The 21248-nt window shown below is 37.1% G+C and overlaps 1 protein-coding gene across 2 annotated transcripts; it reads left to right on the top strand.

Moving 5' to 3' along the window:
• Positions 1-381: 381 nt before the first annotated feature.
• LOC138317585 (TATA box-binding protein-associated factor RNA polymerase I subunit A-like) lies at positions 382-21022 on the top strand. 2 transcript variants are annotated; one of them, XM_069259359.1, is made up of 12 exons: positions 382-536; positions 6405-6522; positions 8026-8156; positions 10341-10405; positions 10778-10883; positions 11581-11734; positions 13374-13507; positions 14163-14318; positions 15355-15418; positions 16089-16206; positions 19470-19657; positions 20042-21022. In XM_069259359.1, the coding sequence occupies exons 1-12, from the start codon at positions 486-488 to the stop codon at positions 20143-20145; spliced, it is 1389 nt and encodes a 462-aa protein (XP_069115460.1). In that variant the 5' UTR covers positions 382-485; the 3' UTR covers positions 20146-21022. The 2 variants fall into 2 exon arrangements, with proteins under 2 accessions (XP_069115460.1, XP_069115461.1); XM_069259360.1 differs by lacking the exon at positions 382-536 and adding an exon at positions 655-783.
• The last annotated feature ends 226 nt before the right edge of the window (positions 21023-21248 follow it).

The following is a 21248-nucleotide window of genomic DNA, read 5'->3' as shown; positions in this document are numbered from 1 at the left end:
TACATCTGCATGTTGAAACACATGGCTAGACTCCCAGAGATACATGTATAGACATATGCACTGTTGACATGTAAACAAATAATGAAATGTAAAGCTAAAGGCACTTATGGATTCAAGCACACGTTAGAAAATTTTAACACATATATATATATCTTCAAAAAGTCTGGATAGCGTCACGTTACATATTTTTATTTATAGTGATACTGAATATTTAAATAAACAAACATATTAAAATGTATACTTTTTTTATATTCGTCTCTTTTTGCATTTCCCGAAGTTTACTAATTTAGTAATTTGTGAATTTGTAGAGTAAAAGACAGAAGGAGAAATTTCCGGTAATCTTCGGAAAAGTTTTCTTGTCCGAAAAGGCCCGAAGATTTTGTTCGATCACGACACCTAGCGGACGGTTATGTAAAACAAAACAGGAAGTCGCATGCTACACACATGTGTGTTTATGTTACAGATAATGTAGCTAACAAATCTTTATGGCGCACCCAAACGAGGAAAACACTGTCGTAAATGACGATGACTTGATGGTAATTAATATGTGTCATAAAGTTGTATTTTAGCGATTGATTCACGTTCATTGTACTGTAGATTACTCCATGAGAGTCAGCCGTTTTTTCATCTGACATTTTCAGCTGATTTTTGCTGACTGGTTAGACACGACGTAATGTTTCAAATGTATCTCGTCGTGCTATACCTCTAACGTCGTTGGAGTATACTGAAGATACACTAGACCTATCAAAAATTTTGGTTTGGATGCTGAATCACTTGTTTTCGGTAAAATAGTAAAATTTGTTATGCTGTGCACACGGTGTGAACTACGAAGTGGACACGGAGTGCACGAGGGTTTAGACTACAGGTAGACACGGACCCGTGCAACGAGGTTTAGACATACAGGTAGACAACGGAGTGCACAAGATTTAGAGACTACAGGTAGGACACGGAGTGGCACAAGATTTAGACTCTACAGGTAGACACGTACGGGATTGTGAACTACGTGTGCAACACGGTGTCCACTACAGGTGGACATCGTGTCCAGGTAATATGTCCACTACATTCAGACAACAGACAAACTAGTTGATGTGTTACAGAGATATGAGGAAAATATTTATTTATTCTGCAGTCTATATGGACTTTGAACATATAGAAATAATTTATTGCGATCAGAAACATACATGTAATATTTATTGCAACATAAAACTGCCCTTAATTACTAGAAATCCATTCGCACGGTTAATTGTTTATTTGAAATTGATAAATATATAAGTAAAATGTATCAATACATATCTATCATTACAATTTAATTTATATAATCAAGACGTTAATATAAGAATTTATAAAAGCAAATTAAAATTCGTTTAAAATTAACTGCGTACAGGTTGTTACTGTAAACCACATACCGGTTATGTCTCATCAATGAATTCGTTCAAGTCGCAGTTTCCAGTAAAACTTGTATTTCTTAGCTAGTGATATCGTAGTTTAAAGATGAATTTTATTTCGTGGCGTAAATCATAAAGTGGATAGTTCGACCTTAGGACGTGGAGTAAAGATATTAGTATTAGCAAATCGACCGCCACAGAGATATATTTGAATCTGGGCAAATATTTTTTGATGTAAAAAGAGATATATTGATTGGCATTAATAAATAGCAAGGACCTATCTAATAAACATAAACAAATTAAATTCTTTATAAAATGTTTAACTATGTATGTTTGGAATATAGTTATTTCTAAACGGCAAGAGTGTGCGAAATAGTTTTAAGCCCTGCCATATGTGTATACTTAGTACATTTGCTACCTGGAACCTGCTCGCATTGCAAAGAATTGGAAATATGAGAAATCGTATCATAGACGTTAAAAGACGGACATTAGAAATTACACTTTAATACACTCCAATCGATTGAGAAACCTAGTATGACACTGGACTTAGTGAGAAAGCAAAAATTTATTATCGGTGCATGGGGATGCTCGTTAGCAACAACAATGTTTATGTTCAAAGGTGGTTATCGCTAAAAATGTAAGGTCACATGTCTGATAACAAACATGTGACATAATCAAAATAAATCCAACTTCTACCCAGTTTAACTGTAGATTCAGTAGTTGTTGATTCGATTCTGAATTTGGCCATAATATATTTTAATTCTATAAACCATGATAAATTGGACAATATCCTTATTTTGCCCATCTTTTACAAACCGTGCGTTGAGATATATGCTAACAATATATATTTTAAAGTATGATCATACATAGATAGTTAGTTTTGTTGGTTATGTAATGTACGCACCATAACTTTGCCTGCTCGAAAGGTAGACCCGGAGTTTTATACCCCCTAATGCTAGGGACTGCAGTTGCCATTGGTCAACAGGACTTCACAAACGTTCCATCAACCACCACGGCGTATGAAAATCTAAATTGACCTAACATTGGCCAAGTGGGACCAGTGGCTCTGGGTCCTTCTTTGGGGCACCCTTCAATATGTTACAGCTCAGGTGTATCAAAGACCTAACTAACACCTGTAAACCATGTAGTACCGTTAACGTGTCCCCAACCCCAGGAGGTCATTTATAGTAGACATGCATGTTACTTAGGTTGCAGGCCACTCTACAGACATACAATGTACATCATCACACAAATATCGTACAGTTTTAAAACGATGCTGGTCAATAGGGATATGTATTTCAACTGGTTTGTTGACACTTTAATCTAATTTGATAATGAAGCTTTATATCAAGGATTTATAAGTGAGATATATACGTCTTGTTTATATATTAAATAAAAAACCAATAATCAAAAATACGTGTATTATTGGGAAATGCAGGTTGTGACTGACTGCTTGATTAACACGTTGTACAGGCTCCCGTCATCTCCACTACCGGCTGCCTGTCATGACAATAATTATTAATTGTGGTGTTTTCGTATCACTTATCATGTGTTTTCCCAGCTAGTTTTACCTCATCAATTGCAATCTACCCCCCAGAATACGGTGTACGGTGTACCAGGCTTTCCAGATGTATGTACATTGTATCTATTTTGATTTTAACGCGAAAAGAAACTGAATTCACTTTTTTTATGCGTCTGTGCCTTTACAATGAACGAAACGGCAACAGACTTTTACAGATCTTATAGTATTAATAATGACTTCCTAAACTACAGTAGATCAAAAGTTTTATTTCTTGATGTCATACAGTGAAATGCAGTCGTTTTTAGTAGGTCTTATTCAGATTTTAAAGAAAGAGTTCACATTCTTTTTTAGTGACATGGACATATTATCAAAGCTATACGTGTACTGCATCGATTGTTTACATTTTTACCAGTGTCAGCTAAGTCACTTAGACTGCCCCCCCCCCCCCAAATAGGATTTACCGTATGTTTGACAAATGTGTTACCCGTAGGCTCATACAATACATTATTTGTATTATGTATCTAAGAAGAATGGTACTTTATGTGCTTCAAAACTCATGAATCATATATGATTTTTAAACGCGTAATAGTATATTTGTTTCGTCTTAACAAAACTTCCATACCTAAAAAAACCCAAATAGCCAAGAAAAAAAAACTGTAACAATTTCTAAAATCACATGTTACAAAAATAATACTGCCCCATTCTCATGAAGCCGTGCAAACACAGAAGGCAACGATTCTGCCTCTCTTGGCTATATCTTTATACGAATGGTCACCGTGAGGTTACCTATATAGCTTGATACTGGGCTTACCTGTATGTTTGGACAAGCATATAATTATTGGCACTATGACGCCAATATACGGGTCAAGATAACTTGCGGGGTCGGGCATATCGTTGTGTGTACCTGGGACCGGTAATTCTTAAGAATTAAAACACAGACTGCATAGGGTTACTTATAGGTAGTACTAGGCCACCTCAATAAGTGTAGGACGTCAAATACTTTGAAGTGGATTTAGATTATGCATGATGCTTTTATAGACTTTCCGTTTTTAATAAAGGATACGTATTAAAAACTCTTTTACGTACATATACACTTTTAGTAACTTAAATTAGCAAAGAAAAATAATCTATAAGTGTGTATATATATTTAATGAAAGACGATCTACAAGGGTATCGCTAGAAACTAGATTGTAGGCACCAAATCTATTTGTTTAAAAGCTATGTATTACCCGGTATATGATTGTATTACTGATAGCATTATTATGAAAAGAAAAAGTGTCTCAAAAGCACATTAGGACTGGTTTTTGCCTGCAATTCAATGTTGTTTTTGTGACTTGTGGAAAAATGCTTGATGTAAATGATATATATAACATTTACACCCATAAGTAACATTTATTTTGAAAACGGTAATATAGACAATTTTAGATAAGAAATGGAAAAAATACTGATATAATATTAAATAGACATATACTTAATGAATATAAATCAATCTTTATTTTACTTTTGCAGTGAAAAGGTTTTATTCATGTATACCTAAAACAGATTGTATTATATCAGTTAGATCATAGGACTGTACACTTAAATTGTAGATGTTGTAATTAAAAAAAAAAATAAACACTTAAAACCATTATAATTATGTATCTAATTTCAAATTGAAGAACTGTTTTCCCCGATCCCTAGCTGTAACACATCACCTTGTCTGTCTAGGTCTGAATTTGTACCTGGACACGATGTCCACCTGTAGTGGACACCGTGTTCACATTGTAGTGCACTCGTGTCTACCTGTAGTCTAAATCTTGTGCACTCAGTGTCTACCTGTAGTCTTGTTAAACCTCGTGCACTCCGTGTCTACCTGTAGTCTAAACCTCGTGCACTCCGTGTTACCTGTAGTCTAAACCTCGTGCACTCCATGCGTGCACTCCACCGTGTCTACCTGTAGTCTAAAACGTAGTGCACTCCGTGTGCACAAGGGTGTAACCTTTGTTATGCTGGTATATACATACCTAGTCCTTTATCTGTTTATTACCTGATAGGGATACATCTTCTTTAGACGCCAATGGTTAGCTGACATAAGCTAGTTTTGATTTGTACACTATTCAAAATTTGCAACTATTTATGCATTATAACAGTATAATGCCAGGGTTGTGTTTATTGTGTATGTTTTTGTGAGCATTCGTAACAGTCCTCAATATGTAATTTTCTTTTTATCCCCGCCCAACGAAGTTGGCGGGGGATATACAAATGGGTTCCATCCGTCCGTCTGTCTGTCCGTCTGTCTGTCCGTCCGTACGAATGGTTTCCGGAGCATAACTCTAAAACCAGTAGAGATATTTCCACGAAACTTCATACACACATTGGTCTTATGGTCTAGTAGTGCCTTTTGCTATTTTTAGGTTTTCATTTTTTGCATTTTTCCGTAACCATGGAAACATTGCTGAAAATATCATATTTTTGTACCAGGTTCGTTTCCGGAGCATAACTCTAAAACCAGAAGAGATATTTCCACGAAACTTCATAGACACATTGTTCTTATGGTCTAGTAGTGCCTTTTGCTATTTTTAGGTTTTCACTTTTTGTGCTTTTTTCTGTAACCATAGAAACATTGCTGAAAATATCATATATTTGTAGCAGGTTCATTTCTGGAGCATAACTCTAAAACCAGCAGAGATATTTCCACGAAACTTTATAGACACATTCTTTTTATGGTCTAGTAGTACCTTTTGCTATTTTTAGGTTTTCATTTTTTGCACTTTTTCCGTTACCATGGAAACATTGCTGAAAATATCATGGTAAATGGTAAATGTTACTTTGCAAAACTCCACCCATCTTTGTGTATATAGTCTAATATAAATGTCAAGGCTGCATACCTGATTCAACAATTGCAGCCCCGCTCTACTTGAATTATACTCCATCTTTCTTTAGCTCAACTTCCTTTTTCCTGTTTTTTTTTCATACACATAAGTCTCCACAATCAAACTTACTTCAGCTTTGATATCTACATTGGCGGGGGATCTGAATGACTATGTCCTTGTTTTTCTTTTTATTTGTTTCTTCACTCTTGACAAATGGGCAGATCCTCTCGAAAATTTGACAATATTCTGTCCACACTTAATTACCTTTTTATCCCATATGTTTTTATACTAGTAACACTACCTGGGTAACCCAAACGCAGGTGAATATACAACCTGTAAAAACACACTCACTCGACACATGACACGCAAGTCTTAACACTTCCACACAGGTAACAACACACTCCGACGATAAGACTCGCCCACTCACACGACTGAAAACACTACAGTACCATGGTAAGATAAAAAAATCCATAAATGTTTATAAACCTTAAGGATGCCAAAAAGCGAAAGCTTTGGTAAGGCAGATACTGATATAGACGTACCTACATCAGAGACTTGTAATGAAAAGAGGGTCTTCTATCACATACACATGTACAAAATATAGATTTTAATTTATTGTATGTGTAAAATATTTGTATTCTTCAGAGAGATGTGTGTGAACTGTTAATTGGTGACAGTGAGACACTAGGGGACCAGACCAAATCTTCAGCTACAGAATGGTTCAGGAACTGGTCTGAAGCCATTCAGCACCAAAAGGATCAGAGTAAGTAACAATCAATCTAGCTGTCAACGTGGCATGATTGTATATTCTGTCTCAATTAGTTCAGTTAAAATTAATTGTTATTACCAGATTCGACCCAATAAGTTTTCAGGACGCTTGAAAAATTGAAATGAATAAATAGAACCAAATTTGGATTAGCCTTTCATAAAATTATTGCAGAAAGTAAGTAATAAATCATTTTGCAAAAGAAATCAATAAGAAATCCACAGTTTCATATTTTGAGTCTGAATTTAATTAAAGGTAAATGAAGTTGAAAAAAGGTGAGGGGCAATTATAGGACATGGGCACTTATTGGGTAGAATATGATAACATAATTTTGCTTTGGATATTTTTAGGTCATATCTGATACTGAAGTTTGTGTTCACACTATGTTATTTTCATGTATTGTCAGTCATCACAAGTGTGCAAGATAAAGAAAAATACATCAGAATTAATAACTCATAGGTGTTACAGTAAAAAATCTTTATATGTTAATGCGATTTGTGGATCGTCTTCCTCTCTGGTGCAGTTCAGTTTCAATTTAAGTTTCTATTTTAGTGTCATGTTTTAAGTATACATGTAATCGTACTATTGACTTAAAGTAACAAACTTGTATTTTACTTTCACTTTCCTCCTGCAAACTCTATTGTTCACATTGAAAAGCACAATGAAGCTGTTATAATGATTAAAGTATTTGAATATAATTGATAAAAATGATCTTTAAAAAGGAATGCCTTGATACATGGGATTAACATTCGTACTAGCTAGATCTAGAGTTACCTCCCTTCACTTACAATTAACGACATTCTTTGATTAATACAAATATAATTCATGGATAAGTGTATATATATATATATATATTGATTGTGAATTCTTTGTCATGTCAAATTCAGTTATAAAGTTAGAAGTATTATAAGTATCCAGGGTTTTTGTACGCCAATATAGGGTAAAATAATTCAACTTAATATAACGTTATATATAAATTACTTGATAAAATTTTACAGATGTGTCCTAGGCTCAGTTATTGTTATAACCGGACAAGGTGGTTAAGCCCCATCAATCAATAAATCATTTGTGAAAGCTGTAAATGAAGGGAATTTGAAGTAACTCTAGAAGATCAAATTGCTATATGGGTTACTGAAAAAATTACAACACAATACAGTTTGGTCCAGACTTGAGTTGTACATCAGTTGGAAATACATTGCATTGATGAAAGGGGAATTTTCAAATATTTCATCAAAGTGGGTTTTTTTTTGTGGTTTTTTTTTTGCAAATTATAGTAGCTTTTATGTCATACTGCTTAAATAAAAAAAAATGGTTCAAAAATTTTGTGAGAAGCTGAACAAATTTGGACTTTAACAATGAAAACATCAATTTTGACCCTTTGACTTTGAAATTATTATAATTTGAATATCATAAAGACATCTTCATGCAAAATCTTTTGCTTATCACTGAGTGGCCATATTTTGTCACATACTTTTTGATAGTTGGCCACATCTGTTGCAGGTAGCTTACTACATCCATCCCTAGTGACAGTTCTCAGGGACTACCTACTGACACATGATTGGACGAGTAGCCTGTCTGTAATTCAAATCCTCGGTAACGACCCTACTCACTCTGCCACCACCCTGTGGAAGGTAAACATAGCTCTCTTAATTGACATTAGACTGGATTGCATGCCTTGTTTTTAGCCAATGGCCACCGTCAACAGATGGTATGCTTGTTTATGGGGCCGTGGTCAGGGCTAGCTCTTGGTCAAAAAATTGGATTCGCCAATTGAAATTTGCGGGTCTTGTGTCGATCTACCTGGGTATTCTTCACGAGGACAATTTTTGATATCTTTCGAATCCCATGTAGAGCAGTTGCCAGGTACGTATACTGACTGCTGGTAGATGGTTTTTTCTCAGAGTTCTCTAGCTTTCCTCCACCAACAAACCTGGCATGTCCGTAAATGACTTTGGCCATTAAAAGAATATTAAACTAAAAGGAAAAAAAAATCTTGTTTTTCACAACCACACGATGTCCACACTATGGAGATTTCTTTGGATGACAAAAGACTAAATATGGTTTGGGTCCTTTTTGGCACCCAAATCAGTTCATAGAATGCAGCCTTGAACAAACTTTATATTTCTCCTTAAGTTGTATTGGAAGTGCCTGCATATTCTCAGTAAATATTCAGTTTGTTCAAGGATGTATTCTATTGTTTCATAGATAAAAACTTAGCAAAAATGGCCAAAATTTTCAATATTTCAACATTTCATAATTTATGCATCTTTTGGATGGTTACCATAACAACTGCAGCTGCAAAATTAGAAAACAGTCATTATAGTTGAATTAAAGATGTAATGTAATTTTAGGCAAAGCCTAGCTGAGAGCACAGCAGTTAATCCCTTCTTTCGTTTGTTGATTTTTGTGTTACTAAATAGAAACATGCCAAGTAAATAAAGGATTTTCAACATTGAAAGGGTAATCTCCCCTGACCCATCAGTCTTATTGATAATGACATGTGTTTTGTTTTTATTGATGATGGTGTGCGCTGACTAACTGTACTGCTAGAAACCATTTATAGAATTATTAATTATTAGAATCATAGCTTTGCTGAACTACTGGCATTGAGTTTATAATAAGAAAAACAATATTGAACACAGTATACTTTTACTTTCACTTTCTGCAAAATACGTGACTGTGGCTACAAAATATATCTCAACGTCATTCTCCGTTGCCAGGCAGAAAATTCCAAATCAACTGCTCACATGCAACGGCTTTAAAGTTAAGATTTAGAACAAAATGTAATTGTTAGATTCAGGTAAGAATAAATTGGAAGGTTTATCTTTCACTGATGTTTTCATTTTGAAATTTTTAAAGTATAACTTGTTTGTAATCACGCGAGAGTGTGATTTTGTAAACACGCGAGAGTGTGACTTTGGATACTGTCCTGCGCTACGCTGGATCTTGCGTTGACTTCCGGTTTCCTGTTTTTGAGAAAGTTTTCCAACTCTACATATATTGGATGATTTACATAGAATAACGTTACCGAGACACCTCTATCATAAGAGTTTGCTGCGCTCTCTACTAAATGATTAAAATCACTAAATAACAGTTTTGAAAATTTGATGGATTTGGAGTTCTTTAATATCATCAGTGCTATTGATCAGGGAGAAAAATCCAAAAGTGAAATTACCAAGGAGTTAAATATCAAACCAAATACATCATATCAAAGTTTGGATTCAAAATTCAAGATGGCCACCACAGTTGCCATGAAGAAAATGTATTTTAACTACTCAAGTTCTACCAATGCAATTTAGCTGAAAAGATCCTTACATGGTCCTGACCAAGTATTGTTATTTTGAAGGGTCAGCATGATATCTAATTAATTTCCTACTCGACTGTTGCTCTGCTGTCAAAGTTGTGAGATGACTGTTAAGACCCTTGGCCCCTTGTTATATCATTTGACCCAAAGATAGCCATTGTGTGTCGTCAATCAAACGACTTCTCCATAACCAACCGACTTCTCAATAACCAAAAGGCCCAGGGTACTGATATTGAGTCTGTAGCTTGATGGGACGAAGGGTATTATATTGTTCAGATCGATAATCTTGATCTCAATTCAAGGTCATGGGGGTCAAAAAAAGCTAAGCTTGACATTCATTCAAGGTCACAAGGGTCATATCGGCTATAACATTCAAACAACTAGATAATTATTTATAAGCGGCCTTGAGACCTGATATTGGGACATCCTCAATGAATAGGTATATTTTGTCAATTTACATATAAATTAATTCATCCCAAACATTTATTTTCATGAATTTTATATTTTTTAGGTTGGAATGGAGATCATGTATCATGATCCCGAGTCAAATAAGGGCATTATAGAGCATTACGTGAGGTAAGTACCAACCATGCAATAGAGTCTATTTCTGGACTGGCTGATATAGGCCATGGCTTTCTTAAACTTGAAATGTAGACAAACTCGACAATATTGAAATAATGTTCATACAATTTACTCCAGATGTTATTTTTTATTTCAATTCAAATGTTAAATCAGAAATTTAGTTAAAAGCCCAATGGAAAACAACTAAAAACTAACCCAGATTATTCCCTAAATGATATCGGTCAGAGCCGAATTATGTAAATCACATTATTCCCTAAATGATATCGGTCAGAGCCGAATTATGTAAATCACAATGGAAACAGCTATTTGTTAATTCTGATAGAATATTTGTTTTAATCTTGATGGTATGAAATGTTTTGTCTTCAGAAAGTTGAAAAGAAAGAGTGAGTTAGACTTCAAAGAAGTGATGCTGGAGTTTGTGATGTATCTACTTCACATGGACGAAGTGGACGAAGCCAGACAAGCCTTACTGGTAAGATGACAGACAATTCTTCCATACTTGACAGGGTTATCCTGCTGGGCAGGGGCTCAAGCACTCTAGACAATGACGTGATGTTATCATTACATGCAGTGACTACTGTCGACGACATCATTAATTTTGACGCATTGCAACATTCCTATGATCACTTTGGAAATTTTTCTATATAACTGCATTTTCAAAATGTTTCTTTAAAGGATGGGAGAAAAAGAATCCTACATGGGCCTGTCAGGTGGAAAGGGATATCTCTGAAAGATTTGGCTGTCAACCCTGGGCAAACCTCGTGTTGACATGCCAAAATCTTTCATAAGGGTTGAGATATCCTTGTCCAGATGACAGGCCCATGTAGGATTCTATTAACCTTTGGGCTGAATGTAGTCCAAATTAGGCCTTTAGGCGATGAAAGTCAACTCGGTTCCTATATAAACTTCGGCGAAAATCAGAACTTCATATTTATACACATAACGTATATCAATGGAAAGGTATGTTAATAACCCATGTAGTGGTTATAATAAATAAGTAATATATGACAGAACTTGATTTCTTATTTGAGTGGTGGAAGTAGGTCTTTGTTGATTAAGGGAGGCATTGACCTGTTTTCTTCTAGGATAAGATTTAATGTTCGTAAGTTTTGACTTTTTCCTCTCTCTAGGACATCTCACAGAGATTTTGTATGACTTTAATATTGTAGGACATGCCTAAAGTGAGAGGAGCTAGGAAACTGGACCAAAAGAATCACAGTCACTACCAGGCCCTGGTGTTACAAGCCTATCAGGGCCTACTGTATTACAGTAGATGGAAACTTGAACGACTTCAGCCAAGCTCTACGACTACACAGATGGAAGGTAAAGCCAGCATGTTGTGTTGGTCTGTGATCTAACACAACAGGTCAACACTGGGCGAGTACCGACTCTAGGTTGTGACTTTAAGTGCGTTGTGTAGTGTAGAGATTAGTTCTGCTCGCACTATACAGGTGGCAGCTAGCAGTGTACAGTAGATTTGAAAAATTCAGCAAAATTAAGTGTAGGCTTTAATTATGTACACACAGCTCTTAACCTTAAATGACATCTATATAAAAGTATATATATTTTTAATCTACATAACATTTGCAATTGTTATGCAGAGTTCATTTTTGGACAGGTCTGCTTTTTGTGGTTTTGTGAGCCTGTAAAAACCATGGTAACCAATTTTTTTTTTTTTTTTTTTAAATGCAAAAAATTGGGATTTTCAACCCAAAATTACACCCCGTCTAGGAGAATTTTTTTTCTAGAACACAGTTTAAAACCAAGCATCACTGCTGTGATAGCGGAATTGAGCCTATTTCGACATAGGTATATCATTAAACTTTTGAGCAATCTTACCTCGTACCCCGTCTATCAATTTCTGCTGCTACAGTATTGAGTTTTTCCATCTGAGACGCACATTCGGATACCCTCTAAACCATTAATCTCGAACCTATTTTGGGGAATTTCCTTATGCAAATGTGAAGCCTGCATATAATTCTCTAGATTGAATTCACCAATTTTAGGACATATACATTTTTCAATTTTTTATGCATATTATAAAACAGGGGCTTTCTGCTTAATAATATCTCACCCATGGCCATTCGGTCTTACTGTACACTGCTACCTACAGTACATGTACAAATGACAGTGCACGTGTCAACTATATATTCGACTGTAATGTACTAATGTAAAGAGTTTTCCAGGAATTTAAGAGCCAACAAAACTGTAAAATTTTATAATCGACAAAAATTGAGCCAAACAAATTTAAATGATTTCACAGTATGAAGGTAGGGATATTCTAGCTGAGGGTCACAAAATGTAGTAAAACCGAAGGCTTGCCAAGGGTTTTACAACATTTTGTGATCCCAAGAGTAGAATATCCTTAACCTTCATATCCACACATGAGAGAGTATTTTTAGGTCATCTGACCTGAAGGTCAGGATGACCTATAGCCATAAAGTTCCATCCATTGTCATCAACCTTGCGCAATGGGTAAATTTTTCGTTCAAACGACTTCTTAATAACCAAAAGGCCAAGGGTACTGATATTTAGTTTGTAGCATGCTTGGATGAAGGGCTACCAATTTTGTTCAAATGAATGACTTTGATTTCATTCAAGGTCACCGAGGTCAAAAACACTAAAATATATAAATGACTTCTTGTCAATAAATAAGAAGCCTAGAGACATGATATTGAGCCTGTAGCATGCTGGGATAAAGGGCTACCATGTTTGTTCAAATGAAGGAATCAACAGTAAATTGTACTTTACCTATGTCATTTTGAAATCTTGAAACTCCTGTATTCTCAGGACCTATACTGGTGGATGAACTCTGCATTCTGGCACTGTGACTATACTGGCTTCATTATATGTTAAAATGTGTTGTTGATTGATAAAACAATGCTTCAATACCCTCATAGGTAACACTCTGTGACCCTTGTAATAGATTTGCCATGACCTTGTTTAAACTGTTTGTTGCCAGGATTGGATGACTGTTTTGGAAACCTTTATTACTCGGAGACATTACAGGACACAGCAGAGAGAGCTTGTTCCTGTTTTAATCAACTGTATGATCACCTTGGAGTATGGGACATCTTCATAACCAAACATGTCCAGGTAGGAACATCGCATCATTCGAATGTTTTATGGTTTTATTAGTTCAAAGTCCTAGATCATCAGGATCATATAAGGATGTTCCAGATTCATTGGTGGAGGAAAGCTAGTGTACCCAGAGAAAAAAAACCACCGACTAGTGGTCAGTACCTGGCAACTGCCCTACATGGGATTTGAACTTGCGACCCAGAGGTGGAGGGCTTGTGGTAATATGTCGTGACATCTTCACCACTCGGCCACCGCGTCCCATAACATTGGAGTAAATATTCATGGAGCTTATAATGGAACCTTTTATGCAGAATTTTGGTGTGTTTGAAACTATTCAAATATAACTTACAGAGGTTTTGTTGTTTGCAATCATGATTACTGTGTTAACAAAATATATATTGGACCTTATGATTATAATAATTTGAGTAAATAATCACTGTCATAGGTTAATATTTAGTAAGATCTAAACTGATTCTAAAATCAAACTTATTTAACAAACAAGTTGCAGAAGTTCTACATACAATATTTAATATTCACCATTGGGATGTTACATACACAAGAGACACAGAGAATGCCACCATGCGGAATTTCAAATTTAGTATCTAGAGGTAATATGCTCATTCAAGACATCTTTTGCAAAGGAATGTATTTGATACTTTTATGTTCATAGATTTTGGAACATCATTACCGACTTGATGAAGCAAAGACGATACTGGAGAAGTATAGGGATAAAAACCAAGAAAACCCGAACTCTCACAAGTATCTATACTCCTTTTGTGTCAAACACAGACTTGTTAACCGAGAGGAAACAACACAGATTCTCAAGGTAGTTATCTCCCTTGAATTCCTTGGCATCAATATTTAGAGTCCTTCTTCGAACTAACCTCTTCTCAAATTGTTGAGGTATGAGAGAAAAATTCTCTTTCATCTGTAAATATCAAGGATAAGGATATTCAGCAAGCCTTGGGTTTTAAAACATTTTGTGACGCTCTGATATATTATTTCTAGGCTGTTTTCGATTATACGGTTTGACTGGTTGGACCTAGTTGTTCGTTTATAAATTAAAGACGGATCTGGTAATTTTATATTGTTTTCAGACGAGCCTTGACAAAGCCCTTACAGGCATGTATTAAAAACTGCAGGTCCGTCAGGATTTATACTTGAAATAATGACTTTAACCAACGGTCGAACCGGTTGTTCGGAATAAACGAAAACGGCCCTAGGCTCACCAGTTTTACTTTTTTTTTTACCCTTGGGTAGAATATCCTTATCCTTCATATCAACATAATTGTGGCAAGTCATAGATCTCTTGGGTGATTTGCTTACCCAAGATGTGTCATATCTATGACTTTCTGCGGGATAAACAAATAGTCATGTCTCCCGACATTCAGGTCAATCAGTTGTTTATAATACTGAGAAAATATAAAGTTTTTCTTATGCGACACAACACAAGCCCAGAATAGCATGTAGTTGTTTGCCTATACACTGTTGGCTAATGTTACAGATATGAGCTTACCTGATCTGAATGACCAAGGTGACCTTATGACATACTGTAATCTGTGTCCATCGGTCAGTATATACTTTTGCGTTGTAACCAAATTTGGCCAGAAACATTCTTTTATCATGTTTCTGACCCAATGGTCCAGGAGGGATGGGGTAAAATAGGGAAATTAGAAATAGATCTTAAAAAATCCTTGAGGAAAAAAATGTTTGAACCTCTATTCAAAATATTTCTTGGCATTTCATATCGTGTAATTCCTTGGCATTTAAATTGAATGTAATTCATTGAAATTGAATTTTGATGTGTATATGGAGTCAACACAAATGATGAATTTTGACAACACAAATGTTTGATTTTCCAGGTATTGGCAGAGTGTATTCCATCTGATCAGCTGGTAATGGATCTTTGTGACATGCTTATTGAAGGTAATTGTAAACAAGTATCAACAATTTTCACAATGTGCAATTTTAATTAAGTCCACTATTATTAGATGATTGGCTTTCCACCCGCCTTCATTCTTCATCAGTCTGTTTGTCCGTAAACAATTCTTGTTACTGCTATTTCTCAGAAAGTACTAGTAAAGAGATCTATCTGAATATTTAGCTCACCTGTTGGTCTGTCAACATTTTCTTTAAATTACTACTTAATGATAGAGTTCTGCATGGATTGGAACCAGCCAGAAATATCTTTAGGAGGTAGTGAAACAAAGTTTATATAAATATTGGTTTTGACTCCCCAAGGACAGGATGGGGCAGGGCCCAATATGGGTAAACAGTGGGAAGTCATTCAAATCTCTACTAGTCTTAGAGTTCTGCATGGAATGTAACCAAATTTGGCCAGAAACATCTATGAAGGAAGGGGAACAGAGTTTGTATAAATCTTGGCTCGGAAGCATCACGACTAAACTTCACTAGTTTCTGCTTTTGGCCTCCCCGCTATGAAGGGTTTATTGTGTGGCCTGTTGTATGTGTCTTGACAAAGAGGCGAACTTGCCTTGAAAATCAACAATCTATTTTACCTTTGCCTTTTAGATTACTCCTTGCACTATAAAAGATATGTAGATGCTATAACATCTGTTCAATATAAATCTTTCAGACAGAAGCCTGCCTGATCTCCTCTTTTATATATTTGGGATGAAGGATTATCAATGCTGGCAGACAAATATAAGGTCTTGGATCATTTTGTCTGTGGCCCTACAGCTAGCAATGACCAGGTAAGTACATATCGCATATATTGTCTTTTTCTTCAAATGGCTTCCTCTCAATAACCAAAAGGCGCACGGTCCTGATATTCGGCCTGTAGCATACTGGGATAAAGGGCTACCAAGTGTAATGAAATTCATTACTTTGACCTTTATTAGCTCACCTGGTCCAAAGGACTGAGGTGAGCTTATGGAATACTGCGGCATCCATCGTCTATCGTCCGTCAACAACAGTTTTTAGCTCACCTGGCCAGAAGGGCCGGTGAGCTTATGTCATGGCGCGGCGTCCGTCGTCCGTCCGTCCGTCCGTCCGTCCGTCCGTCCGTCCGTCAACATTTCCTTTAAATCGCTACTAGTCATAGAGTTCTGCATGGATTGTAACCAAATTTGGCCACAAACATCCTTGGGGGAGGGGAAACAGAACTTGTATAAATTTTGGCTCTGTCCCCCCCGGGGCAGGAGGGGCGGGGCCCAATAGGGGAAATAGAGGTAAATCCTATAAATCGCTACTTGTCCTAGAGTTCTGCATGGATTGTAACCAAATTTGACCACAAACATCCTTGGGGGAGGGGGAACAGAACTTGTATAAATTTTGGCTCTGGTCCCCCAGGGGCAGGAGGGGCGGGGCCCAATAGGGGTAATAGAGGTAAATCCTTTAAATCGCTACTTGTCCTAGAGTTCTGCATGGATTGTAACCAAAATTAGCCACAAACATCCTTGGGGGAAGGGGAACAGAACTTGTATAAATTTTGACTCTGGTCCCCCTGGGGGCAGGAGGGGCGGGGCCCAATAGGGGAAATAGAGGTAAATCCTTTAAATCGCTACTAGTCATAGAGTTCTGAATGGAATGTAACCAAATTTGGCCACAAACATCCTTGGGGGAAGGGGAACAGAACTTGTATAAATTTTGGCTCTGGTCCCCCGGGGGCAGGAGGGGCGGGGCCCAATAGGGGAAATAGAGGTAAATCCTTTAAATCGCTACTTGTCATAGAGTTCTACATGAATTGTAACCAAATTCTGCCACAAACATCCTTGGGGGAAGGGGAACAGAACTTGTGTAAATTTTGACTCTGGTCCCCAGGGGGCAGGAGGGGCGGGGCCCAATAGGGGAAATAGAGGTAAATCCTTTAAATCGCTACTAGTCATAGAGTTCTGAATGGAATGTAACCAAATTTGGCCACAAACATCCTTGGGGGAAGGGGAACAGAACTTGTATAAATTTTGGCTCTGGTCCCCCGGGGGCAGGAGGGGCGGGGCCCAATAGGGGAAATAGAGGTAAATCCTTTAAATCGCTACTAGTCATAGAGTTCTGAATGGAATGTAACCAAATTTGGCCACAAACATCCTTGGGGGAGGGGGAACAGACCTTGTATAAATTTTGGCTCTGACCCCCTGGGGGCAGGAGGGGCGGGGCCCAATAGGGGAAATAGAGGTAAATCCTTTAAATCTCTACTTGTCCTAGAGCTCTACATGAATTGTAACCAAATTTGGCCACAAACATCCTTGGGGGAAGGGGAACAGAACTTGTATAAATTTTGGCTCTGATCCCCCAGGGGCAGGAGGGGCGGGGCCCAATAGGGGAAATAGAGGTAAATCCTTTAAATCGCTACTAGTCATAGAGTTCTGAATGGAATGTAACCAAATTTGGCCACAAACATCCTTGGGGGAAGGGGAACAGAACTTGTATAAATTTTGGCTCTGGTCCCCCGGGGGCAGGAGGGGCGGGGCCCAATAGGGGAAATAGAGGTAAATCCTTTAAATCGCTACTAGTCATAGAGTTCTGAATGGAATGTAACCAAATTTGGCCACAAACATCCTTGGGGGAGGGGGAACAGACCTTGTATAAATTTTGGCTCTGACCCCCCGGGGGCAGGAGGGGCGGGGCCCAATAGGGGAAATAGAGGTAAATCCTTTAAATCTCTACTTGTCCTAGAGCTCTACATGGATTGTAACCAAATTTGGCCACAAACATCCTTGGGGGAAGGGGAACAGAACTTGTATAAATTTTGGCTCTGATCCCCCAGGGGCAGGAGGGGCGGGGCCCAATAGGGGAAATAGAGGTAAATCCTTTAAATCACTACTTGTCATAGAGTTCTGAATGGAATGTAACCAAATTTGGCCACAAACATCCTTTGGGGAAGGGGAACAGAACTTGTATAAATTTTGGCTCTGGTCCCCCGGGGGCAGGAGGGGCGGGGCCCAATAGGGGTAATAGAGGTAAATCCTTTAAATCGCTACTAGTCATAGAGTTCTGAATGGAATGTAACCAAATTTGGCCACAAACATCCTTTGGGGAAGGGGAACAGAACTTGTATAAATTTTGGCTCTGACCCCCTGGGGGCAGGAGGGGTGGGGCCCAATAGGGGATTTAGAGGTTAATATTAAAATTCCTTCAGAAAAGAAACAATGAACCTGTATTCAGAACATGACTTGGCATTACAAACCAGGTGAGCGATACAGGCCCTCTGGGCCTCTTGTCTTCTCGAAAACCACTTGTCAGATTTCAACAAAATTTTACCAGGGGCCTGAGGGGCGGGGTCAAAATGAGTCAATTTGTCTATTTCCATATAAATGACTTCTTCTCTGAAACTAAGCATGGGATAGCACCCATAATGCAATGGTAGCATCCTTATAAGGTGGGGATTCAAAATTGTACAAATGATGGGACTGACCCCACCGGGGCTAGGGGGAACCTTAGGTATCACTATGTTGGCGTCGGCGTCAGTGTTTGGGAAATGAATGAGAGTGATACTGGTCAAAATCCGTCAATATTTGCAAAAGTTATGGGACTTTAAAATCGTCAAAACAGATAAATCTATGATGCCCGCTTAAGAACTTTAGTATTTATTGTCCATTTTCAACCAAATTTGGTATATTGCTTTATATTAATGAGGTCTTGGAGTGTTTTGATACTGGTCAAAATCCATCAATATTTGTAAGAGTTATGGGACTTGATAACTTCACCTAATTATTAACAATATTTTCAACTATAAAGAAGTGTTTTTTGTGATGCTGTGCAAACTTCACCTAATTATTAACAATATTTTCAACTATAAAGAAGTGCTTTTTGTGATGCTGTGCTGGTGACATATCTACTTCCGTGGAATTCTTGTTCAAATCATTGTCTGGTTTTCGTTTTTGTCCACATATAATTTGTACTGGAGTATAGGCTGTACTCTTGATTTCCAGGAAAGAAAGTAGAAACTTATACTCTGGAAAATATGGTACTTATCTCAAATATTGAAGTATGTATCCATACTTTGGATATTTTCCAGTGGTAATCAGGATTTAATACAGTCACACTGGAAGCCAAGGGAGTCATGGTGGGCAAAATACCACTTCAACTACACTGGGACAGTTAAGGAAGTGTCCCAGGTGCAAGGGGAAATAACTCCAGAGGAATCAAGTACTAAAGAGTTGTGGCTACACCGAGCTTGCTGTGCTGCCATACTGTGTGGAACAGGTGAATTTGCAGTTTCATTCAATGTCACAGGGGTCAAAAAGGATAAAATCTTTGAACAATTTCTTATCAATAACTATGAAGCCTAGGCCTACAGACCTGATATTTAGCCAGTAGCATTCTAGGACAAAGACTACTATGTTAGTTCAAATGAATTACCATGACCTTCATTAAGGTCACAGAGGTCAAATAGGCTAGAGTAATTCCTTGTCAATAACCATCTTGAGCTTATAATATGCAACATGATCACCAGGTAGCAGAAGAACGATAAGGACCATGGCCTTTGTGTTAAACATTACATGTATTACAAAATGTTTGAAGATGCAAAATTTTAAAATGTACTATACAACATATGGCTTTCAAAATGATATTTCATATTCTTTTCAGAAACAAATTTTGTGCATACAATAAGAACAACTCTAGAAAAAGAACAACAAGAGGTACTTGACAAAGTCATATGTAAGATCAAGAACACTTCAGGAGTTACTTAATTTTGAAGGCCAAAATATGGAATCAACAGGCACAGATCTTTAGACTTAAGAAATGGATCAGGCAAGTGGTTGATCAAAAATCGGTCGCAGATCTTCAGACTTAAGATATGAATCAAGCTAGTGATTGATCAGAAACCAGTCACAGATCTTCAGACTTGAGACACGGATCGGGCAATAAGATTGATCAAAAACCAGTCACAGATCTTCAGACTTGAGACATGGATCAGGCCTTGAGATTGATCAAAAACCAGTCACAGATCTTCATACTTGAGACATGTACCAGGCAAATGATTGATCAGCAACTGGTCACAGATCTTCAGATTTCAGACATTGTTGATCTGCGCATTATTACTAATATGAATTCTGTATTTGCATATGAAGAGTTATCTGCCCTTGTGGGTAGATATTGATTGTGACATCATGTATTTGCAAATATAACATCACACTTTTCAAAGAAGCAATGTAAACTTCACTCACAAAATGATGTCGTCACAATTAATGCTTACCTGCAAGGGAGGTAACTCTGTGATACCCAAAGACAGAACAGCAGGTTCAACCATACCAGATCTAGATTTGATTTTTCAAAAGCATGCATATGGTGTATGTTAATCCTATCACACAACAGGGGATAATATTTTATCTTAAAAGTAATGATAAAATCATAACTTAAGAAGTGTAGTAAAACAGGTGCCAGTTCGCTAGGCCGCGCATTACTTCTGTGAGTTTTTCATGTAGTTTTGGAAGTAGGTAGAAGTGCTGTTACTCAGAGGGGATGTATGTGTACATACTTAAATGAAAATGGTGTGAAAGGAGATGGCCAAGTGTGAAGTGTGAACATGGAACTGTGTGAATAAATTATTGTGTTTTGAATTGACTGCATTAAACAAAATTTGAACTATTTATTGTGTCAAGTAGTTTATCACACCACATTTCACCCCAAAAAGAACTTGTCTTGTCGTCACAAACACGCAGGCAATGGACATTAAAGATATTTAAGCAATACTGCATACCCCCTAGGGTTTTAGGAACCATATATATACTAACTGAACTTGCTGCATTGACCACTAGTTTCCAAGTGTATTGATACATTGTATTGTGCACTA

Source organism: Argopecten irradians, chromosome 3 (assembly GCF_041381155.1).
Source record: "Argopecten irradians isolate NY chromosome 3, Ai_NY, whole genome shotgun sequence".
NCBI lineage: Eukaryota > Metazoa > Mollusca > Bivalvia > Pectinida > Pectinidae > Argopecten > Argopecten irradians.
Note: the sequence above shows the minus strand (reverse complement) of the source record. Positions and strands in the feature narration are given on the sequence as shown.